This window comes from Dipodomys merriami, unplaced genomic scaffold (assembly GCF_024711535.1).
Source record: "Dipodomys merriami isolate MVZ:Mamm:240054 unplaced genomic scaffold, mDipMer1.0.p SCAF_40, whole genome shotgun sequence".
Classification (NCBI taxonomy): Eukaryota; Metazoa; Chordata; class Mammalia; order Rodentia; family Heteromyidae; genus Dipodomys; species Dipodomys merriami.
The window spans coordinates 7,568,810-7,594,659 of NW_027205604.1; the positions used below are offsets into that span (position 1 = coordinate 7,568,810).

Below are 25,850 nucleotides of genomic sequence, written 5' to 3' on the forward strand. Positions count from 1 at the left end.
CCAGAAATGGTGCTATTACTCACTAGCCTGAGCACAAAGAGGTTCAGACACAGTGCCCAAGCCCTGTGAAACCACCCCCCCATCAGAAAAAAAAAATCAGTGTGAGAAATAGGAAATCATGAAGCAATGTTGTGATTATGAAATACAGCCTTCAGAAACAAGTATTTCTTACTTTGCTGCAGCTCAACATGTGACAAGAAGACTACATACAGAAGCCAACACTGGCTTTACCACAATCTTTGCATTAGTGAGCAGGATTTGTAAATTCCAGATCACTCATACATAGATGAGATGGAACATGAGTAAAAATGAGTGGTCTAACTTCTTTTCCCTCATATGAGGATTCTGAGGTTAAGAGACTTGCCAAGCAACCGATCTTTAATTCCTAAGAAGCAAAGAAATTATTTTAACATGTAACGAAAAGACCAGCTTAAAAATCTTTTGGTTCAAGAAACTGAACCAAAATTTGAATGAACTACATTTTTTAAAAAGAGGTCTAAAAAAGCACCTTTTCATCAAAGATGTCCACAACTGTCAGATTAAATAAACTCATTAGAATGAAAAATGATATACCTCTGAATCTAACAAGCATTCCATCACAGAAGTCTTGGAATACAAGCTTCTTAACAATCCTCACATACGCACCATAGTTGAAAATCTTACCTGTCGTATTTCTTTTTTTAGTTATATATTCTCGAATATTTTCATGCTAAATAGCATTTCTCTTCCTCATCTTTTAATATGTTTTAGCTTCAGGCTTGTGAGAGCCAAGCAATAAATTACCACAAAGGCTCATTATATGGAGAAAATTGGAATTGTCAGAGAATAAAATGTACGAAAATGGATCTGAGCCCAGTAGTGTCTATTTTCTCTAAGTTTTCTTTTGTAAATTTTTCCATAAGAAACAAAACTCCAGCTAACAGTAGTAGGCTATTGTCAATGGAAGATTAATTTTCTGTGGCTGAGGGTATTAGTTTTGAGCTACTCATTATTGTTACCTTGAAACTTTCGTATGTGTCTCACCCCTCAAGCTGTTACCAATTAAACTTGAAAGGAATTTTCAATTATGCCTAATGTTTCAGAAAAAGAGCTTTTTAATAATACAGAAAATAAAAAATCTGATTAAAACAAAATTGCAAAGCAGGTCAGAACATTAAAGTGTTTCTAAGTAGAGCATTTAGGAAAATACAGATCGTCTTAATAAGGGAGGCTTTCTTTAATCAATGGGCTATGGATCACCTAAATATTTCTAAATAATTTTGACTTACTAAATCTCTTGTATTGTTTTGAAATGTCAATGATAAAGAAAACCAAGTCTAAGGGGAAAATATCATAACTTTTCAGAATTCATAGCTGATAGTTTTATATTTTACTCAGACTAAAAAGCCAATAGAAATAAATTTTTTAAGCCATATTCTCTCTTTAAATCATAATAAAATGTAGTTTTAATGGCAAGTAACATTTTAATTGTTATATACTCCGATGAGACTTAACATGGTTTTAATATATAAAAGTCAAAATACAAAACAAATTTAATACATTTTGGAAGATGATAATATCCTTTTCCTTTCCTCATTTTAACAAATATCTAGACTGTTCCCTTTGTTCTCAAGTAGAACATACTCTCACTTTCATAAAGGTGAACATTGCCAGTTATCAAGAAGAAATAGTAAAAAGCTGAAATTTAGTTATTAGCTTTTCCTATTCTTGGTCCATTGCCAAAGAAACTAAAAATAGATTTATACAAAAGCCTGAAGGATGGTAGTTTTCCTCTTCTTTAATAGTATACATTTTATTTATATACCATTGAGCTATTTTTTGTAATACTGGGATTTGAACTCTGATACTCTTACGACTTGAGCCATGCCCCTCAGCACTTCTTTTAATTTGTCAGTCATGGGGTCAGAACTCTGGGCCTGGATGCTGTCCCTAAGCTCTTCAGCTCAAGGCTAGCACTCTGCCCCTTGAGCCACAGAATCACTTCTGGCTTTTTCTGTTTCATGTGGTGCTGAGGAATCGAACCCAGGGCCTCATGCATGCAAGGCAAGCACTCTACCACTGAGCCATCTTCCCAGCCCCCATTTATTTTTTAAATAGTGTCTCAGGTTTTGCTTGGGGCCAGCCTTGGACCAAATCATATTATCTCAGCCTCCCACATAGTTGAGATTACAGACATATGCCACCATGCTTGTCCATTGGACCTTTTTATACAATTCTACAATGCTCTCATTGATGGACAAACACATCCACTGAGCTTGGGTCATGCATTGGTGAATATGCATACATTGGAAAGCCCTAGTCTGTGTATACAATGCATAGTTTGAATTTTCAGAAACTCTCCTTTTCCAAAAGGTTCCCATTCAAGTAACTAGAGAACACAAATTATTGCTTTCCTTGTGGAATTTTTTGTAAAATTAGAAAATGACTCTTTAACACTTTGAACTTCATAAATTTCAAGTGAAATATTTAAAGTGTTTCCTCCTTTAGTCTTTACCCACAATAGTGATGCCTGCCATATAAGTGGGAGTAGAGAAATGATGGTTTGTTCTCACAAATAAAATTATAATTACAATTTAGCTATGCATATTGATTAGTATTTCTTCTAACCAGTTGTATAGGACAGATTATCTAACATCATCTATGTCACTAAGATGACTTAAATCCTTTTTGGGTAAATTTGATAAATCCATTTCTGGACTGAAATAAAGAGAGAATATGGCCACAAGAAAGCTTTGGGATTTAGTATTTTTCAATGAGTTTCTTTCTCCCTAATCCCCTGTCTCTCATTGAATGCTCTGATTCCCACATGGGTCACTAAATAGGGAGAAATGGTAAGACTGATGTCAAATTGCTTTTTCCTCATTTGCATGCTGTGTGCCATGGGCAGTTAACCCATGCAAATTAGAGCGGCCATGCTTTTGCAGAACTGCTTCCCTCCGCATTGCTCTGAAAGCATGTAAAGTAAAAGGTAGTCAGATACTTAGCACACTGCCTGCAATGTGCCTGGTGATTAAATCCCACGTCATCATATCCATAAGGCTAAGGATTCATCATACCCATGGTAAACTGGGAAATGATCTCTTTCGGTGTTTGCACATTCATTTCAGTGTTCTTGGTCAGGGCTTCTGCCAGGTGACTGGAATTAACATGTGGAGAAAATAAAACATGTATCATTCTGGAAGAAAACTCCTCTCTTACTGTTCCTCCTAATTAATTCAGCTCTTTGGCTATAAATTTCAGTGGCACTAGGCTTGGGAAGAGCCATCATTTGATGTGGTCCCTCTTCTCTCTAGGGAATGATGACACACCAAATGAACCTTGGGAACTTCTCTGTTCTATGACTGATGCTAGATTTTGATACAGTAGTAATTATAGAGGGGAGAGGCCATCCCTGTGGCTTGGGAAGGAGTTCCAGAATACTGGGAAACAATTTCTCATCCCATGGATTTTCCCCATTAACTGAGGGTGCTAACATTACACAATGTGTGTGTATATGTATGTGTATGCACACAACCTGACATACATATATTTGCACATATATATTCAGAACTAGATAGTTTCAGTCTAGCTATTGGTTTTAAACAAAGTTGAAATTGATTTCATCTTTCTTTTCTAGCTTCTACACGCTACAAACATCGTTTTCTTAGTTCCATGCAGTAACTATGTTTGTCACAGTTCTCTATAGAGCTTTTTATTTTTTATTTTTCTTTGTTGCTTAAGCTGGAGCTCTGACTTGCTGAGAGATATAGCTTTGGTTCTATCTACTATTCATAGGCTGAACAAACTTCTCTTTTGTAGGATCTGACGGCATTAGCCAAAGAATTAAGAGAACTCCGGATTGAAGAAACAAACCGTCCACTGAAGAAAGTGACAGATTACTCTTCCTCCAGTGAAGAGTCAGAGAGTAGTGAAGAGGAGGAGGAAGATGGAGAAAGTGAGACTCAAGATGGGACAGTGGCTGTCAGCGACATACCCAGACTGATGTAAGAAAACTGGTTTGTTGTTCTGTTTTGTTTTCTTCATACTCTCCCTGTGTTGTCCAGGCTAACTCAAACTGCTTAGTTGCTACCCCCTTGCCTCAGCTTCCCAAGTAGGTGGGACTATAATCAGTATGCCTCATCATGCCTGCCCCTGGACTGCTTTCTAAATGTAGACCACGATGGGGGCTGGAACTCCATGACAGAAGGACAGGAAATACAACCTAAATATAAAGCATGTGCAGGTCACTGGCAAGGTGAATTGACTTGAGGATTTGGTTCTTACTAGGACACAGTTCTGTAATGACATTGCATTCCAGACACAACTGCATAGAATGTGTAGCATGTGTAGGCCTAGGTTTGCCTATCTGGAAACTCACTACTACCTTTGGGTTGACTGTTTTTTTATAGGTTCCATTCATCTTCAGGGAAAATAGTATTGACAGCCAGACCACTAAAACATTCCTTTTCTCCTCAGATGAAAAGAATGAAATCATGGACAATGAAACTTAGGGATTAAAATGAATGACAAGAGATATACGTTCCCTCACTACCACTGCCACCAACCAGTAAGAGCACTGCCACCATATGGCAGCATGGCTTAGCACACCCGCAAAAAGAACCAGGAGTCAAATAACAATGGCATTTGACTTAATTATGAGTCTATAAGTCTGTCATTCTCTTCTTTGTCTCTTTTTCTCAATCCATCTTCTGACCACTGTCTTCATCACATACATTCTGTCAATCTCTATGTAGTCTTCTCTGTGTATTTACATCTTTATCCTACCTACCTATATCTCCTTTAGTAGTTACAGTTTTCACATTTTTTTGTTTTTTGTTGTTTTTTTTTCTTTTTCTCATTGGAATAGAACCTGGGGGATGGTCCTGTCTTCTCTTCCTTCCCTAAAGCAGAACAAGGTATCATCGCCCTGATTTGCCATTACTTTGATAGAATGCAATGCTAACTTTCCCAGCTTCATTTTTCATTCACTTCCATTTCTAGTGTAGCTACAGTATTGATAATCAAAGCATATTCAATACAGGTGGAGAAAGTGTGTGTGTGTGTGTGTGTCAGTCATGGGGCCTGAACTCTAGGCCTGGGTGCTATCCCTCAACTCTTCAGCAAAATGCTAACTCTCTACCACTTGAACAACAGCACCACTTCTAGCTTTTTCTGCTTATGTGGTGCTAAGGAATCAAACCCAGGGCCTCATGCATGCAAGGCAAGCACTCTACCACTGAACCGTCTTCCCAGCCCCGAGAAAATATCTTTTTTTTTTAAATTGTGAAAATAGTGGACAGAGGGGTTACAATTACATGAACAAGTTATATTTCTTATCAAGCATTGTTGCCTCCTCCTATGTTTCCCCTTACCATCCCTTCCCATCTCCCCCTCCCACATACACACACCAAAGTTGTAAAGTTCCTTTTTCTTTTTTTTTTTCTTTTTTTTTTTGTCAGTTGTGGGGCTTAAACTCTGGGCTTGGGTACTGTCCCTGCGCACTTCAGCTCAAGACCAGCGCTCTACCACTTGGGCCACAGCACCACTTCCAGTTTTCTAGTGGTTTATTGAAGATAAGTGTTTCATGGACTTTCCTGCCCGCGCTGGCTTTGAACCTCGATCCTCAGATCTTAGCCTCCTGAGTAGCTAGGAAGACAGGCATGAGCCACTGGTACCCGGCTTAAAGTTCATTTTTCGACATAATGTCTTGTACATCTCATTGTTGCAATGGGTCCACCTGTATCCCTATTTAAACAATTTGTTTTTTCCCTTCCCCTCCATAAATTATAACAACATCAAATACAGTGAAAACAGGGGTTATACCATGGGGGAGGGACATACAAAGCAACAAAGAAATATCTTATAAATGTTAGACACAATAGCAAGAAAGAAAAAAACATTTGAGTCCTTATCTTGGGGTTCATTTCAACTAACATCAACTTATCTGACTGTTTCTGCTTGTCTCAGACATATACTAGTTATTGCAAATAAGGGAAACCATGGGACCTACGTTTCTTTGGGCCTGGCTTACTTCACAATATAATTTTTTCCAAACTTTCCATTTCCTAACCAATGGGGCAATGTCATTCTTTCTGATGGAGGCATAGAATTCCATTGTGTATATATACCACATTTTCTTGATCCATTCATCTACTGAGGTGCAAAAACCTCAAAGAAACAATTGCCCAATAAATAAGACTTACAGAGAAACTTCTCTGAAGAGGAAAGGATAGCCATTAGACACATGAAGAAATGCTCAACTTCTCTAGCCATAAAAGAAATGCAAATCAAAACAACATTGAGATACAACCTCACCCCAGTTAGAATGGCTATAATCAAGAACTCTAATAACAACAGATGCTGGAAGGGATGTGGACAGAAGGGAACCCTACTGCATTGTTGGTGGGAGTGTAAACTTGTTCAACCACTTTGGAAAGTAGTATGGATGTTCCTCAAAAGACTCCACATAGAGCTCCCTTATCACCCAGCAATTCCACTTTTGGGCATTTACCCAAATGATTATAAACAAGATTATACTAAAGCTACCAGCAGAACTATGTTTATTGCAGCATTATTTACCATAGCTAAGATATGGAACCAACTGAGGAAAATATTTTAAGGCCACAGCTATCATCCTGTTCAGCAGGGATTCAAGGGATACAACTGGCCAGTCTGTTGGGAGGGTCATTCACTGACTAACCACTATTACATACACACAATTCTGAGAGGGAAGTGTAATTATATTGCTGAAAATCTGTACTTGTTATTTTACTGTTAATTACCCCATTATTGACAACCATAAATATGTTACATATGACATTTTGAAAGAAACTGCATTGAAATGCTGTTTAACAGCAAATAAAATTGTTCCAGAAGCAAATTACTAATCTGGAATATTCCTTCAAAACATGCTGGCCCTTTAAGTTTTTGTTTTAACTCAACATTGTTCCGTCATGCAAGGATTAGGAAAGGCAATTATAAAAATAAAATACTGCAAAAATTCCCATGATATGTTAGACACTATAGTGAGGTCATTAAAACTATTTGAGAGTACATATTTGAATTTTGCCTTCCAAAAGTTTACATTCTAGTTGGACAGAGATAAGAATATACAAGGAAAACTGCAGGGTACTATAAACAATTAGGGAAACTACCAAAGATATTTTGTGCAGAAAAGTTAAATAGCATTTAGTTTTTAACTGCCATAACCCCCATATTTTGTAAACTATGAATGGTGCTGAATCCCTTCCCTCTAAAAAGGAATATTGGACTTCTCACCTCTCACACATTGTACACAGCATGCAGTGAAGTACAAAATGCCTTAAGTAGAGACATGTTGTACTTCTACTGTCTAAATTTTCTGTTCTTTTAAAATCAAGTACTCACATCCCAGCCTGCAGAGGTAAAGCCTGACCCCTCTTCCATTCTGCCACTCTGAGGATAGTGTCGGGGTTCTAGACTAGGAAGTTCAGAACAAATATGTACAGTTTATCATGTAACCTTTGGGAAATGTTAAAATGACTTGAGCTTGGACGAGACATAATCTATACTATGTTTCTGGTTGTTGAAGACATGATAAATTTAGATTTAAATGCTCATCCACTAAAGAATATTTTGTATATATACATTATATACTCAGAAAAAAATAGTGTGAGTATATGTGTACATGTGCACATGTGTTTACTCTGATTTGGTTAGTATGGTGGGTACACTTTTATATAAAACAGATGCAGTCTATTCTCCAGCATGATAGTTATATGATAGTTGTAAATTTTACTATTATAAAACACTTGGCTAGGGCTGGAAAGATGGTTCAGTGGTAGAGTGCTTGCCTTGCATGCATGAGGCCCTGGGTTCAATTCCTCAGTACCACATAAGCAGAAAAAGCCGCAAGTGTCACTGTGGCTCAAAGTGGTAGAGCGCTAGCCTTGAGCTGAAGAGCTGAGGGACAGCGACCAGGCCCAGAGTTCAGTCCCCATGCCCAACAAGGGAAAAAAACAAACAAACAAAAAAAACCCCACTTAGCTATTGAGAAGAGTGTTTTGCGGCTAAAGTACTTTGTACACACATTCTTATTACCTTTATTTTCCTTTGTTAAGATACACCTTGAGCCATGCATTGTTTGCTTACATCTGTAATCCTAGCTACTCAATAGGCTGAGATCTGAGGATCACAGTTCAAAGCCAACCTAGGCAGGAAAGTCCATGTGACTTTTATCTCTAGTTGAGCACTAAAAAATGTTAGAAGTAGGGCTGGATTGTAGCTCAGTGGCAAAGTGATTGCCTAGCAGTACCAAAAAGGACAAGACAAAAAGAAAAATAAACATAAGTGGAGCTGTGGCTCAAGTGGTAGAACATTAACCTTAAGCAAAATCTCAGAGGCAAGAGCCCAGGCTCAGAGTTCAAGCCCCAAGACCAGCACACACACAAAAAAAGATGGGCCTTGATTTTTTTGTGCTGAGCATTTTTAGAGAGAAAAATGTATTTGTAGCACACAGTTGGCTCCCATAGTATACATAAAAGAACTTCAGAAATGAAGCCCTAGCCTTTCAGACAAGCAGCTGTGGACCCCAGTATTAAAAAACAATAGCTTGTTTTCTAGTTTGTTATGTATTGCTTAAGACATAACTTATAAGAGTACCTTTAATTAATTTTGTGTTCTTAGCCAATTGCACAGAATTGCAACTGCTTTATATACAGAAAAAGGTGGTAGAAAATAGACTAAAAAGAAGTAAGTGTAATATTAGCTCTAGATTATGTACTTATTTGGGATTTTTATTATTAGCAAAAATGAAAGCCTTATAGAATACGAAGAAAGAAGGAAAGATATCTACATAGATTTTTATCACATCAGATGAGCAGAAGAGGTATCCCTCTGCATCCGTGGCCTCCCTCACAACCCAGTTCAGAGCATCAGAACAGTACACACAGAGTCGACTGGATTACTAGGACCATCGACTGCTGGTACCAGTCATGAATTGTATACAGTCTCACAAAATGCCATAGAACACTGAAAGCCATGTCTTCATATTCCCTTTTACTTTTGCCAGTACCAGGGCTTAAACTCAAGGCCTCAGTTTTGCTAAGTTTTGCTTGCTCATCTGGTACTCTACCACTTGAGCCACACCTCCAGCTCTGCTTTTTGATGGAGATGGAGTTTTGAGACTTTTCTGCCTGGGTTGGCTTCCAACCTCAGTCATCCAGGTCTCAGCATGACTCTCATCCTATTGTCTGCCTCCTGGAGTACTGTCCTGTTCCCTGTTCTTTTTAAGTCCTTTGCCTCCAGACCTTGTCCAGGCACTTGACTAATTATTGATGCAGACAGGTGACCAACAGTGCTTCAGACCTAGCTCCCTACCACTTCATATATTCCCAGAATCCATGACTGCCCAGAACATGTTCCAGCCAAACCAAACCCCATCTACCTGATGAGTCTCTTTCTCTGAGATAGTCCTTCCCTCCATCCTTCTTTCTCACTTATACTCTGCCTTGTATTTAAGTAGATTTGTGCTGCCCTTCTGTTTTGACAGGTTCCAACCTCTTTAGTTTTAGGAACTAAACTTGTTTTATATCCACTTCCCTGTGTCAAACCAAGGGCTTTTCATATAGCAGGTGCTGAACAAGCAGATATTGAATTAAATCAGTACCTCCAAGGAACACTTTGAGAAACCCAATTAGAGGAAACTGTTCTAAACCTCAGCCTAATCATGGTAAATTTCCTGTAGGTGTCCTTTAAATCAGTAGAATCTTTTTTGTTTTGTTCTGATGTGTTTTTTTAGAATGCTTATAGGATTTTGGACAAGTAATTTTCCTACCCACCCTCTATATTGTTAGAATCATATTTAGAACAAAGGATTATCTTAAGTATGAAATGTTACCAACATTGTTTTAGACTTTGTAGACATTTTAAAATGTATTTTCCTTCATTCTTTCATTAATAAACTTTGCTTTTTGAATAGTCATAGATTTACAGAAAAATTAAAGCAATAATACAAGAAGTCATCTATTATTCCCACCTCCTCTTCTCCCTATTATTAGCATCATACATTAGTATGGCACATGTAACTAATGAGCCAATACTAATATATTATTACTGTGATTAGCAACTATAAGGCATATTTTTAGTTCTGACCTAGAGTCCTTTATCCTGTCCAAAATCCAACACAAGCTACTATGTTGCCTTTAGTGTAATGTCTCCCTATATTCTTCTCACCCACAACAAATACCACTCACTCACTCAGAAAGGTGATGATCTCAGGTACTATCCAGGTAGAAATCATTAACAGGATTTTGAATAAATAGGTTATATATTTATTAAGTATTACTCTGTAATGGGTCATAATTATATAAAGGTCATAGATAAGGGCATGCCAAAAGGTTATACAGAGTAAAGCAGAATCCTGGGTACCACTTACATTTAGGAAGAATCCAAGATAGAGAAGAAAAGGAAAACCACAAAAAGGCCATCTTACAAAGACCAGAAGAGTAAGAAAAAAGAGTCCTGACCCAATGAAGACTCTCCTCTGTGATTTAAGACATGTTCTATAGCCTTGAAACACTAAAGGCTGAAATTTGCCTAAGACTACATATCACAGACACATGTACTTTTGTTTTGTTATGTTTTGTCAGTCATGGTATTTGAACTCAGGCCTGGGCACTGTCCTTGGGCTTTTATGCTCAAGGCTAGCACTCCACCACTTAAGCCACAGTTCTACTTCTGGTTTTTGTTTTTTGTTGTTGCTTTTTGGTGGCTCACTAGAGATAAAAGTCTCATGGACTTTCCTGCCCAGGCTGACTTTGAATATCAATCCTCAGATCTTCAGCCTCCTGCATAGTTAGGATTACAGGCATGAGCCACTAGCTCCCCATGACATGTAATTTTAAACATGTGAGAATTTTCCATAATCAGGATAGAATAAATAAGTATGTAGAAATGATTCTTAAGAGACCAATCTTCCACAGCAGGATATCTTCGCCTTATCTAAGAGAAATTACCATTTTAGAAGGAAATTGAATAAAGAAGAAATATAGATGACTATTCTATCTATAAGGAGTACTGGAAATAGAAATAAGATAGAACTCAAGCCAGTCAAACCTGCTCACCATAAAAATTTATCATAGATGAAATGGGTCTAATTCATAAAATTAAAAGTATAAAAATTGACTGGGAATATATTTTCACTTTAAAACATTCAACAAAGGTTGAAACAAACAATGGCTAATGCTATACACAGTAAACCTGCTACTAATAAATGACACACAACTCAGACCTGTTTAGCAAAATGTAAACTTTTAGAATTGATTCGGGAAAGATATACTTGGTAGAGTAATAACCACAGATGACTTTGAAAGAACACATGGACCAAAAAATGGGAGAGGATATAGCTACAAATTTGCATGGAAGAGGACACCTATCTGTGATAATTTTAGTAAGAAAGAAAATGCAAAAATTGGGGAGGAATTTAACTGAAATATGTAGGAAATTGAGAGATTTTCTAGCCTAAATTAGCTCTAAGATAAATATACTGTTTGTGAATTTCATCTGTTTTCACATTTTCCTGTCAGGATTTTAAAGAAAAAGCCAAACTATTTCATAACCTTTAGACTTCATAGGACATCTAGAGTAGTAGAAGTCCTGACTGTAAAATGTCATCTTAGACATGTTCCCAACTCAACCTTAGTCCCTGACAGTGGCAAAGAATGCCTGATTGATGGAGAGGGAAAGAGACCCCATTCCTGGAAGGACCTTCATACTTCATTTACTAATTGATTAGCTTTGCATCATCTTGTCTCAAACAAGAAATTAAGGCACCTAAAGATAAAAGTGAACAACAAAAACAAAAACATGTTTTAAGAACAACTGCTTTTTTCCCCATGTCTCTGGAACTTACTAATAACTCCTTTCTGGGATTGACATATAGACCATTAAAACACTTCTTTGAGTGACATGATCAAGATGTATTGTCCTTATATATTGATAGGTTGAGACAGGTGCTAGTGGCTCAGTGGATGAGATCTGAAGATTAAGGTTCAAAGCCAGCCAGAGCAGGAAAGTCTTTGAGACGCTTATCTCCAATTAATCGCAAAAACAAACAAAACACTGGGAAGCTGTACTGTGGCTCAAGTGGTAGAGCATTAGCCTCAAACTGAAAACACTCAGGAATGCTCAGATAGCACTGGGGAGGGCGGAGCAGAAAATGGTGGAGGAGGAAGAAAACAAAACTGATAGGTTGAATGAACCCTTTTGCACAACTACTTAAAGACAATTTAAAAGAATAGAAAATACTGTTAAATTTCTTCCCAAACACATTAGTTCTAGGCCATACTTAAACCCCTTCCATACACTGCTGTAGTTATTTTGAAGTAAATGTCTAGCTTTACATTTTCTTGCCTTTCTTTTTGGACGAGAATTGTTGATATGTGTTTGCATCCATCTGGCATGCTTCTTGATGGAAGGACTTTGATGGTATCCAAGAAGCCAAAAATACCTTTCAAATACATAAAAACAATTTGAAAATTTCTGACATTCCAAGGAAGCAGATGGAGTAGTCAGTCACCTCTGTGCTTTCTACTACAGGACAGAAAGGAAATTCAGTCTGTATTCTCAGGAGGCTGTGTCAATAACCTGTTTTCTTTTCCCACTGTATCTTAAGCACAATAGCAAGAAAAAAAATGAAACAGACACAGCACCAGCACCTTGTGGGGTGAATACAGGGGTTTGTTTTCCTAATTCCAAGTCTTGTTCATGGTACTCCAATGAACCAGCATGTTCCTAATTGGTAGTCTTTAAATAGCACGAAGCTCATTTAACTACTGATTACTTTCTATGTCCCTACTATGTGCCAGACTCTGCTGGGTGCTGGTTATATATTGATGAGTAGCAATAAGCATCTTACCCCTCCCCCAAACATCTGTTCTAATGATAGAGGAGAAAATTGGAAAGGAAGTTTAATGACAACTATTGAAGAAAAGGTAGAGAGAAAAAAAAAAGAAAGGCTGGTAGGATGAGAAATAGAAAGTGAGAGACAGCTTCTCAGAGAAAGTATTTTATATTAAATTAGATGACTGAGAAGGAGCAAGCAAGAGTCAGGGTGGGAGAGTGTTCCAGGCAGAGGAAAGAGTGATCATAAGAGCAGGTCAGGTGGGTGCTCATCAAGGAAGGAGGTGGGGTGGGGATAGGGGGAGGTCACACAGAATCTGGGAAACCTTTGTGCTGACTTCAGCATGTTTCTCCATAGAAAACAAGAAGTTCATTCCTACTGGCCACTGGGCCAAGAATATGTTGGAAAAGAATCTACAGAAATGTAACCCCAGTCCAGCCACAGTCAACTCAATATGGAATGTCTTCCAAACCATTGAAGTATACACTTAAAAACAGATGATAAAAGGACAGCTTTTACCACACTAAAATAACTGATATGGGCAGGAATTAGTATTCCTTAAATCCAGCTTGCCATTGATACTATTCCTTCCTACCTTAGACCAACAGGAGCTCCAGGGAGCAATGAGCAGTACAGTGTGGGCATGGTGGGGACCCACGGGCTGGAGACCTCTCACACGGACACTTTCAGCAGCAGTCTTTCAAGAGAAGGAACCTTGATGATTAGAGAGGTAAGCTGCTGTAACAACTGGGAAGAGGACATGCATTTCTTTTTTTCTTTTCTTTTCTTTCATTTTGCTGGTTATGGGGCTTGCACTCTGGGCCTGGGCACTGTCCCTCAGATCTTCAGCTCAAGGCTAGCACTCTACCACTTGAGCCACAGGTGCTACTTCTGGTTTTCTGGTGGTTTATTGGACATAAGAGTCTCGTGGACTTTCCTGCCTGGGCTGGCTTTGAACCATGATCCTCAGATCTCAGATCTCAGCCTCCTTAGTAACTAGGATTACAGGCATGAGCCACCGGTGCCCGGCTCAAGGACATGACATGCATTTCTTAAGTGTTTTTTCTACTAGTGCTTTCACAGGGAATGCTGACAGCATCTATTTTTAAGCATGGAGATGGGGGGGGCGGGGGTAGGAAACCTGGCATCTAAATGGTTGAGCGATTTTAATTGTCTGCTGCTTTCTTTTCTGTATCTTTCTAAGCTTTTGCAATGTGACTTAATTACATTAGTCCAAAATTTTAGTAGGAGCTATGCAAATTGGAATCTAAAATTTTAGCCTGAGGATATAGAACTGGCAAACCCAGATGTTCCCTATAATAGGAAAGCAGAAAGGAATGATCTATCTGAGTAGGACCAGTGGTTTTGTTAGCCTCCTCTTTCAGTGGTTTATCCTTGTGGATTCCATTGGAGAAAATGCTCAGTAGTTCTAAGAATTCATTAAATTAACACTTGAAAAAAAAAAGTTATTTTGGGTGACAAAGAAACATGCAGGTTTACTGGAAAGTGCACAGTAGCATTTTGGGTAATTGTTTAAGTCTAGGAATATTGTTACATGTGGTGGGAGGCATTGTTCCCTTTAACCTGTCCTTCCTGCAGGCAGAACTCCCTTTTGTACCAACCAGAAGGACCCCAATGGGAATCTATTCTCATTTCATCATCACCTTGCAAGTTTGAAAGCTGGTTCTTTATTTGAAAGGAAAATGACTGGTAACTTTATGAAAATGTTATCTGACCTCTCCTTGCATCTGTTTTGTCATCTGAAAACTTTCACAGATAATAGCACATAACTTCTAAGATGGCTGAGAATATTAAATGAGTTACTTCACAGTTTCAAGTATTGCATACATAATGACTTTTATTTTCACTCACTCTATAAATTGAATTCTCCTTTTACCTATTATCACAGAACACTCTCCCCTCTGAAACTCAAACATGTCATCTGCAATTCTCACAATTCTACCAGGATAGAGTTGAGAAACCCCAACAGCCTACTTTGTACTCCAAAAAGGCACGGGGCATTTCACCTTCATTGGGAAGAAAGGAACTGAAGTTTTGAGATGAATAATGCCTTTGAAGTAATCATTGGCAACGGGGTTATCACTAGAAGACTAGTTCACAAAGCAACTTGCTAGAATTTCATTTTACAGCCTTGTGGAATCTTTCAAGTAAGCTTTAAAGAATCCTTTCACATATGTCTAGAATGAAAAATGGACTTGGCTGCTGGAGTTGACATTGTAGCCTGCTGGTGTATAAATCTCACAGTGTGGTGAATGGATCGTTTCATAGCTTTAGTGACTACAGCTTGCTACTTGAGGAAACATGAGGAAGGATGTTCTAGAGTGAGGTCTTTAACGCTATATAAAATTGCTCTAATCTTTAATGTGGTTTAAAATTTGCCTGAGTCTTTACGATGAGACAGTACCTCCAAGTAGGCATTTAGAGCCACACTTTTAGTGCTGCCAGCCACATCCAGATGATTCTGCATTATTCAAAACCCTGCAGTATTCTACAATGACAACCAATCACTTTAAAATTACATCTACCAGTGTCTTACATGAGTTTGGCCTACTGAAAGACCCTCAGATCATTTCATTCTCTCCATTTACATATTCTGTCTCTCCTTCCTCTTTCACAAGATATTCACTACATTCTAGTTCAGCTGCTAGCAGAAACTGACCTTGGTCTCTCAAGCCTCATGTTAAATGCTTTTTAGAAATCTGATCTCACGTGACTCAGGTGCCCACTCCAGGTCCAATCAGTTGTGGCCAGGAGTACAACACTTCAGTACTACAGTTCAGTGCAGAATATAAGGGCTCTTCCTCCAGACAATCCAGGTTTGAACTCTGACCTTACCAAATAGAACACTTGTTACTGGGGACTAGTTTTTAATTTCTTGTGGTGCAGTTTTTCCATCTGTACAATGGAGATAATGAAAGCTCTACCCATGAAGTTTTGTGAGGATTCAGTGGAATATAGTACACAAAGTATTAGTGCTGTACCTTGTATATACGGTACCTTGTAATGACCTCTAGAGAAATTCAGTATTTCTGAATGCAGGAGAGAGGGAGGGGTGAATTAAGAGAGAGGCAGGGGTAAGGAATAGGGGAGTAGCTCATGCAATTGTGAAAGCTAAGAAGTCTAAAGAGGGGCTGGGATGTAGCTCAGTGGCAAAGCACTTGCCTAGCAAATGCAACATCCTGGGTTTGTACCCAGTACCAAAAAAGAAAAGACAAAAATGAAAACAAACAAAAGAAGTCCAGTGATTTGTCTTCTGCAAGCTGGCAACCCAGGACAGCTGGTGCTATAAACCCCAGGGCAAGGGTAGATGAAGACTAAGTGTCCCAATGCAAACTACAGGCAACAACAACAAAGCCAACATATTCAGGAGAGAAACACAAAGGTACAATGCTTATGTGCCTCTGATCATATAAAATACTATTGTAATAAACTCCAGGAAATGGAAACAAGAAGTTGTTTCTTTGTTAAAAACAACAACAGCTGAGTGCAGGTGGCTCATGACTGTAATCCTAGCAACTCAGGAGGCTGAGATCTGAGGATTGCGGTTCGAACCCAGCCCAGGCAGGAAAGTGCTCATCTCCAATAAGTCACAGAAAAAGCCAGAAGTGGCACTGTGACTCAAGTGGCAGAGCACTAGCCTTAAGCAAAAGGAGCTCAGGGACAGTGTCCAGGCCCAGAGTTCAAGTCCCAGGATCGGAAAGAACAAAAAACAAAACAAAACAAAAACATGATTGAGCGACTGGATACACACATTAAATGTAAACATTATTTCTGGTGTGCCTTTCAGAGTATTTCTAGTGATCAGATCAATATCTAATTGGTGAATCAGTAAAGCACATTATCATTCTTAAAATATACAGAACATCTAAGTGTCATACATAGGGAAATGGTAAAGGCACAAAGACCAGTGGTATTGTTGGGGCTCTCTAGATGCAATCCTGGAGGGCAGGGCTGTTGTTCATGTTTGTGTTCCTAGTAGAGTGCTTGGGCACACAATATTTGCTTAATATGAAAGTGCTGGTTGAATGAATCAAGTGGTCATGACTCAGAAGCAGGTAGATTCAAGGGTCACTGCTTCAAGTTTCTCCCTGTCTGGGCAACTTCCTCTGTTAGCCATTGCTTTTGTTCATCAATGTGCCTAAATCAGATTTGTTTTTGATTTTTTGGCTTGGGAAAGAATACTATTGATACAAGAAGCTAAAACCTTCTCAAACAATAAGATATGATTTACACTATCGGAAAGTTGGGGAAAATGTTAAAAAGCTTTTTTGTGTTTGAAGGAAGGAAAATGTGCCCAGTGCACATAAAAGCAGAGCCAAAATAGGATTAAATTCCCAAAATACCATGTAGAAGATGAAATTTCAGCTGTATACTGGTACACACTCCAGATGAACATTGTGACCAGATAAATCCAGAGAAGGCCTGATTTAGTCTAGAACCAGGTTGCTAAAAAGCAGGACACTACACTTCAATTGTTTCTCAAGCTGCCTCTTAATATCAACTGAAATTCAGAAGCCTAGGAGCCTGGTCTGTCAGAGAGAGAGAGAGAGAGAGAGAGAGAGAGAGAGAGAGAGAGAGAGAGAGAGAGAGAGAGAGAGGAAGCGAGCCCTGAATTCCTTGGCAAACTTGGGTTCTGACCCTAGCTCTCAGGTTGACTCCGCTGGAGCACTGGGAGGGAGAGAGGGAGGGGAGTGGAAGGAGAGGGGAGGGGAAGGGAGTGGAAGGGGAGGGGAAGACAGGAGAGGAGAGGAGAGGAGAAGAGAGGATAGGAGAGGAAGGGAAAGAGGGAAAGAGGGAGAGAGGGAGAGAGGGAGAGAGGGGAGAAAGGAAGGGGAGAGAAGGAGGAGCCTGTTTCCTGTTATTTACAGACAACTGTAAGGCCAAGATAGGCTCTGGAAGAAAGAAGCTAGGCCAAGGAGATGGTCAAGAAATTAAAGAAATGGCCTGAACCCTTGTGTATCAGCTCCAAAGAGGGTAGTGAGTGTCTGCTAGCGTCAAGCTGTTCTTGTTTAGCACAATGTTTCACCCTAATAGAAACTCAAAAATGCTGAGACAAGTAAAGGGAAAGGGATACCAAAGAAAAGAGAACAAAATAGAATAGAAATAGTTCTAATTTAGGCATTTCTCAAATGAAGACCTACAAATAGCCACCAGGTATATGAAAGAAATGCTCAACATCTTTCATCACTAGGGAAATGCAAATCCAAATCACCTCACCTCAGGTAAGGGTTTGTTTTTTGGTGCCAGTCCTGGGGCTTGAACTTAGGGCCTAGGCCCTGTTCCTGAGTTTTTTTTTTGTTTTGTTTTTTGCTTAAGGCTAATATACCACCACTTGAGCCACAAGCTTCATTTCTAGCTTTTTGGATATAAGAGTCTTACAGACTCTCCTGCCTGGGCAGACTTCAAAACCATGATCCTCGGACTTTTGAGTAGGGAGGATTATAGTGTGAACCACCAGTGCCCAACAGCAGTTGTTATTATCAAAAAAGGGATAGTGCTGGTAAGGATTTGAAGAAATGTGAGGATTAGAGGCATGAGCCGTCAGCACCCAGCTCACCTGTACATTCTTTGCCATAGTATTCAGAAAAGCAACTTATATGAGTAATATCAGTAATATGATATATATATATATAACTTATATGAGTGGATAAAGAAAATGTAGTATATATACACACTTGAATACTACTTAGACCTAAAAGAATTAAACCCTATTTCTTGCAACATGAATGGAACCAGAGATCATTCTGTAGGGTAAAATAAATCAGACCTGAATAGACAAGTACTTCATGATCACACTCTTATGTGGAATCTAAAATTTCATCTCATAGAAAAGTAAAATGGTGGTTAGAAGAGCCTGGGAGTGGGGTGGGAGGGGCAATGGAGATAGTCACTGAACACTTGGTTAGATGGGAGCCAAGAAAGAAACGACAGACATTAGTTACTCCTACAATGTGGATACTACCCTTTGAGGCTCAGAGTTGTCTTTTAATTTTGCCTTACTATTTTGGGAACAGGATGCTCTCCACAGCGGTGCTTTCCAAACATAATAAGTCATGTAACCCTATCAGTAAATGTTTTAGAGAAAACACATACAACATATCCAGCGTAGTCCTACCATATAAACATATACATTATAGAATACTCAAACACCACTGGTTCATGCCTATAATCCTAGCAACTCAGGAGGCTGAGATCTGAGGACCACAGTTCAAATCTAGCCTGGGAAGGAATGAAACTCTTATCTCTAGTTAACCACCAAAAAGCCAGAAATAGAGCTGGTTCAGGTGGTAGAATGCTAATCTTGGGCTTAAAAAGCTCAGACACACATATAATTCACAAAGTTTATAGAACAAGATGACAGTTTGCCTCAGGAAGATTAGAATGTGTTTGTGACTTTAAGTATCACTATCTGACAATACTGTGAAATTTAGGTAATCAATCACAATAAAAAAAAATTTTTTTTAAATCTCAGAGACAGTGTCCAGACCCTGAGTTCATGCCCCAGGACAGGCTATCAGCAATATTTCAAATGCTTCATTAGCCATGATGACTTCATTTTTTACTGCCTACATCACAAAGCATTATGGTTACTTATTAGGACATTGAACATTAATGACACTGGTCTTCTAGGTCATTTAAACTTTTTGGAACTTCTAGAAGAGCTGATTAATCATTAGTTAATCATTGTTTTGACCTTGTAGAAGATAAAGAGCCCTGTGATCTTGATATTATTTCTGCATTTTATTGGACTATAATTGTGGATTATTAATATTTCTTCATCCCAGTGCTCTTTTCAGTAATATTTATTTATTTATTTATTTATTTATTTATTTATTTATTTATTTATTTATTTTTGTTGGTTGTGGGGCCAAACTCTGGGCCTGGGCAGTGTCCCTCAGCTCTTCAGCTTAAGGCTAGCGCTCTACCACTTGAGCCACAGTGCCACTTCCAGCTTTTTCTGCTTATATGGTGCTGAGGATTGAACCCAGGGTCTCATGCATGCAAGGCAAGCACTCTACCACTGAGCCATCTTCCCAGCCTCTTTTCAGATTATCCAATTTTGGGTTTCATTGTAACTTGGCAATGTAGTCTGTAAATCCAATTAACTGGTGGCAATATGGTTAGTAAATCCAATTAATTGGAAGTATGCATACACATATAGACACACACACTGTCACTGCAGAAGAGAACCATGCCAATATAGGCTGTGCTCAGCCCTCTCCCCTGTTGCATCCTTATATTCCCTCAGGGGATACTTCCCACATCAAATGGGATTCCTGAGTATCCCTCATTCAGGAGTACATGGCATCAGGATCAATCCATTTACTGCCTATTAGAGAAGCTTAATGTGTTTTGTTTTGTTTTTTGGTTGTGGGGCTTGAACTCTGTGCCTAGGCACACTGTCCATCAGTTTAAGGCTAGCGCCCTACCATTTAAGCCACAATGCCACGTCCAGTTTGCTGATGGTTTATTGGAGATAAGAGCCTCATGCACTTTCCAGCCTGGGCTGGCTTTGAAGGATGATCCCCAGATCTCAGCCCTGAGTAGCTAGGATTACAGGTGTGAGCCACCGGTGCCTGGCTTGCTTAATGTGTTCATTTCTTACGTAGAATAGAAATTTGAGTGTTACCTTCCTACACACTAGTGAGTCAGCTTGAAGTCCCTGGCACCTACACTGTGTAAGGGGCGGGTACTGTTCTGTGGCCTTTTTTCCCCTCACTCAAGGTCTCTGTGTGTTACGTCCTTCAGACAGCTGGAGAGAAGAAGCGATCTGGCCATAGTGACAGCAATGGCTTTGCTGGCCACATCAACCTCCCAGACCTGGTACAGCAGAGCCATTCCCCAGCTGGTACACCAACAGAGGGCCTGGGGCGTGTTTCCTCCCATTCCCAGGAAATGGACTCGGGGACCGAGGTAGGTGCTGGGCTATAGTCACAACAATTCTGTTTTCCTTCATGGGATCTCAACCCTACTGCGTCCAAGAGAAGGCTTCCTCCAACTCCTGAAATGTGTTTGGTTGGTTTCCATGTACAGTTGCTTATGAAAATATTCAAATAGAAAAATCATACATACAAAGCAGTGAAAAGTTCTCAGCTATCATCTGTGCCAATATGAGTTCTGAAGCTCAGATATGTTAAATAACTTGGCTAAAATTTGGGACAGAGACTGGACCAGAACGTGGGCTTACTGTGTCAAAGTCCAGTGACAGAAACTGTAGCTTGTGGGGCTGGGAAGGTGGCTCAGTGGTAGAGTGCTTGCCTTGCATGCCTGAGACCCTGGGTTTGATTCCTCAGCACCACATAAGCAAAAAGAAAAAAGCTGGAAGTGGCACTGTGGCTCAAGTGGTAGAGTGCTAGCCTTGAGCTGAAGAGCTGAGGGATGGTGCCCAGGCCCAGAGTTCAGGCCCCACGACCAGACCCAAAAAAAAAAAAAAAAGAAAAGAAAAGAAACTGTAGCTTGTTAAGATTTCCAGGCCAACCAGTTGAGATTACTATTCAAAACTGAGTAAGACTTAATTGATAGGTTCTTGCTCCAAATTGCACAAAAAATGGTCCCAGGAAAGAATGAACATAATCAGGCAAAGCTAATGGATGCCATTGTCTAGATTAATTCAAATACATGGTTTTATTTAGTGATTGGTCCCATGAATCACACATTAGGCCCTAAATGTTTTTATAAATCATGTGCACTATTGTTTTTATGTTGCTTTCATACTGAATCTTCCTGATGCACCATTTGGACTCTACAGTTATATAATAAATGAGTTTTGGACACCTCCCCAAAAAACATAGAGGCCTATTATAAACTACAGCAGACTATGGTAGCTTTGTGCGGCATGGACAGACATTTTCTGCCTACATACCTCCTTCAGTACCAAGGAGGCTCTCCCAAGATGGAGCCCTGATTCAAATTCTGCTGTTGCCCCAGCTATAAGTGGGAATATGAGTATCAGTTCCACTTTCCTTATAGACTTCTAAACATCAAAGGAGAGAATACAGGTGAAATGCTGTTTTGGGGAGGCACAATCTTACAGAAAAGGAGGGTTTGTTTTCTTTGTTTTTTTGTGTGTTTTTTTTTTACTATTTCTAAGGCTGGAGGGAAAATCTTTTTTTTAAATTTTTTATTATGAAAATACCATAGAGGAGTTACAATTACATGGGCAAGATAATGAGTACATTTCTTATCAAATTGTTGCCTCCTCCTTTGTTTCCCCTTCCTATTCCTTCCCATATCCCTCCCCTTCCCCTCCCCAATGTTGTAAAGTTGTAAAGTTTGTTTTTCTACATAACGACTTGTACATCTCATTGTTGCAATGGGTCCACCTGTATCCCTAAACAATTTGTTTTTTCCCTTCCCCTCCACAAATTATACCAACATCAAATACAGTGAAATCAGGGGTTGTATCATGGGGGAGGGACATACAAAGCAACAAAGAAATCATCTTATATTGTTAGAAACAATCACATGAAAGTAAAAAATTTGAATACTTATCTTGGGGTTCATTTCTCCTAACATCAACATATCTGACTTTTTCTGCTTGACTCAGACATATACTAGTTATTACAAATTAGGGAAAGCATGGGACCTATGTTTCTTTGGGCCTGACTTACTTCACTTAATAGAATTTTTTCCAAATTTTTCTATTTCCTAACAAATGGGACAATGCCGTTCTTTCTGATGGAGGCCTAGAATTCCATTGTGTATATATACCACATTTTCTTGATCCATTCATCTCCTGAGGGACATCTGGGTTGGTTCCATATCTTAGCTATGGTAAATAATGCTGCAATAAATATAGTTGTGCTGGTAGCTTTAGTATAGTCTTGTTTGTGATCATTTGGGTAAATGCCCAAATATGGGATTGCTGGGTCATAGGGAAGCTCTATGTGGAGTCTTTTGAGGAACTTCCATACTACTTTCCAAAGTGGTTGAACAAGTTTACACTCCCACCAACAATGCAGTAAGGTTCCCTTCTGTTCTCATCCCCTCCAGCATCTGTTGTATATTAGAGTTCTTGATTGTAGCCATTCTAACTGGGGTGAGGTTGTATCTCAATGTTGTTTTGATTTGCATTTCTTTTATGGCTAGAGAAGTTGAGCATTTCTTCATGTGTCTATTGGCCATCCTTCTTTCCTCTTCAGAGAAGTTTCTCTGTAAGTCTTTAGACCACTTATTTATTGGGCAGTTGTTTCTTTGAGGATTTGTTGTTGGGGGATTTAATTTTTTGAGTTCCAGGTATATTTTAGATATGAGACCCTTGTCCGTTGTATGGCTAGTGATGATCTTCTCCTAGTCCGTGGGCTTTCTATTATCTTGCTAGCTATGCCCTTTGCCATGCAGAAGCTCTGCAATTTCATGCTATTGGAGGGAAAATCTTAAACTAAATCAGACTTGATCTTTGTGGGGTTTTCCTTATATAATTAGAAGTGTTAGAATGTTGATTTCCCCCCTTCTCCAATTTTGTGCTAAAAATTTATAATTAAATTTAAAACCCTTAAATCTATTTATCATCTCCCAAGGGCAGTTATTATGTTGACTACAGATGTGTCTGAGATGTTTAAAAAATGTAAACATGTAAAAAGAATGAAGATAACAAAATGGTTATTAAAACTCTTTGGCAAAATTTAAACATGGAATATTGTGACATAAATAAAGCTTTGTTAATGAGTTTACTGTTCCTGATTCTAGTTCTGGCTTCATGTCTTGATGGTGCTATCCAAGCACCACACACTGTCCAAACCACTGAGATATACTGCCTTCAAACCCCAGTATCTTCGTAAACTCCCCAAATAAAGCATGAAAATACAAGCATCTATTTAAGCATATTTTTCATCTTGGAAAGAAACATCAATTCCTGGATGAACTCCCTCCTGAATTAAGTATTTTATAGTTTTGGGGGCCAATCTCAGGTCCATGTGTATCACAGGCCAGAGTAGAAAGACCCAAAGGCCATCCTTTCAAGAGAGGATCTCTCAGTTAACTGTTTAGAATAAAGTACAGCTCTGATGACATGCCTACTTAGCTTTTGCTTTTCTTAGAAACATTTGATCAATATGAGATTGCTTTTGCTCAAATGTAGAGATAAATTCTGCCACCTCAAAGACTTTACAGATATTAAGGTGCTATTTGTTGCTCAAAATGTAATTTTCTTGCTGCAACTCTTGTAGTCTGATAACTGATGAAGGTGTAGCAAAGTACTGGAGCTAGAGACTAACCAATATCAAGACAAAGAGCAGAGACACATGCTTTGACGACACTATGAATAGCTGAATAGATCAAGGAGTCAGTAATCATTGTAAAGCCTGAGCAAAGTATTGTTAGCATCAACTGTTCCTGCATTTTTTTAATCTTCTCTTCTTAATCTTGCTTATTGATTAGTATGGCATGGGCAGCAGCACCAAAGCCTCCTTCACCCCCTTTGTGGACCCAAGAGTATACCAGACATCTCCCACTGATGAAGATGAAGAGGATGAAGAATCATCAGCTGCAGGTAAGCTAGAAGGCCCAAATGCTACAGAAACATATTTCTTTTTGGTAAAGCCTGATCAAGAACTTCATCATTAATTCAATAGTTAAGCCATTTAATGAGTAGGTCCTGACTTTATTATTTTTGTGGGATTCCTAAAACAAATTTCTCCCTTTTCCTTACTTTTCCCCATCTTTTCTGTTTTGCTTCTGGTAGGAACCCAGAAGTATCCAGGGGCACTAGGAAAAGCTGTTCCTCAACGATCTCCGAACTTACCACATATTTCCCAAAAACAATTTCTGGGTACAGTGCTATTGTGCACGTAATAGACACTAAAATGCGTGTTAAGTTGTGTTGAACTCTACCTGTGTAGTTCCCACCACAAAAGGTCTGGCTGATTTAGAATAGTGTTGCTTTCTGGCCTTCTGCAACTCACTAATCATTAAAGTCAGTTTAGGCAAACTTTTCAACTGATAATGTTCTATTTCAAAGAGGAAGTATTCCCTGTATCTATTTGCAGGAGTAGAGATGACCTATATGATCTCGTGAGATTAATATTAATTTTCTAAACCATCCAAGTACTTTCTATAGGTCTGTTTTGCTAAAGAATAAAATACTACTGCTATGAATGACTTATACTTCATCCTACTAAAAAGGCATAAAATAAGTACGGTTGTAGAGTTTCTGCACCTTTAATACACACTAAACAAAAAAAACTCGTGTTTTAATGACCCTTTTCCTTATCTCCCTTAGTTATCTTTTAGGATGCCATTGACTTCTCTGATTCTTTTTCTCAAAGCTCTGTTTACTAGTGAACTCCTTAGGCAAGAACAGGCCAAACTCAATGAAGCAAGGAAGATTTCTGTGGTAAACGTAAACCCAACCAACATTCGGCCTCATAGCGATACACCGGAAATCAGAAAATACAAGAAACGATTCAACTCAGAAATACTTTGTGCAGCTTTGTGGGGTATGTTAGTGCTTTATTTTCACTCATTAATTAACTCTGAATCAGGAAAAATCATGTGGATCTTAGTGTTAGAGACCTTGGTCTGTTTAACCTCAGAGAGATCAAAAGCAATTTTATATGTAAAAAGGCCTTATATACTAATTCCAAGGCTAACATGAACAGTGATAAGTTAAAGTCAACAACAGAACTAGCCACCACTTAATACACACACACTATGTGTCTAGCACTCACATCTGTCTCTGATCCTTACCATATCCTACAAGGGAAGTAATGGCATTACCTTTGTCTCACAGATGCAGAACCAGCCTGCCATATTTTAGTGACTTGCCCAAAGCCATACCATCAGCAATAAAGAAGAAAAACACTTGGGGGCTAAAAAAACAAATAATGAGGAATCCCTTTTAGTTCAAAACATCACTCTGTGGTTCTCATGAAAAAGATCTTCAGGATTTAGATGATCTTAGACTCAGTATAGGTGTGATGATACTCTATTAGAGTCCCAGGTCTATATTATTGGGGCAGATCAGATGTAG

The 25,850-nt window shown here is 38.9% G+C and overlaps 1 protein-coding gene across 7 annotated transcripts in view; it reads left to right on the top strand.

Moving 5' to 3' along the window:
• Positions 1–25,850, top strand: part of Tnik (TRAF2 and NCK interacting kinase) — a 407,835-nt gene that overhangs the window by 353,618 nt on the left and 28,367 nt on the right. For 4 of the 7 annotated variants that reach the window (XM_069991891.1, XM_069991893.1, XM_069991894.1 and 1 more), the window contains 5 exons: positions 3,799–3,983; positions 13,460–13,589; positions 20,630–20,794; positions 24,260–24,371; positions 25,147–25,317. In XM_069991891.1, the coding sequence (XP_069847992.1) occupies positions 3,799–3,983; positions 13,460–13,589; positions 20,630–20,794; positions 24,260–24,371; positions 25,147–25,317 (763 nt within the window). Of the gene's footprint in view, positions 1–3,798; positions 3,984–13,459; positions 13,590–20,629; positions 20,795–24,259; positions 24,372–24,563; positions 24,651–25,146; positions 25,318–25,850 lie in introns of all 7 variants that reach the window. The other 3 variants (XM_069991889.1, XM_069991890.1, XM_069991892.1) reach the window with 1 other exon arrangement.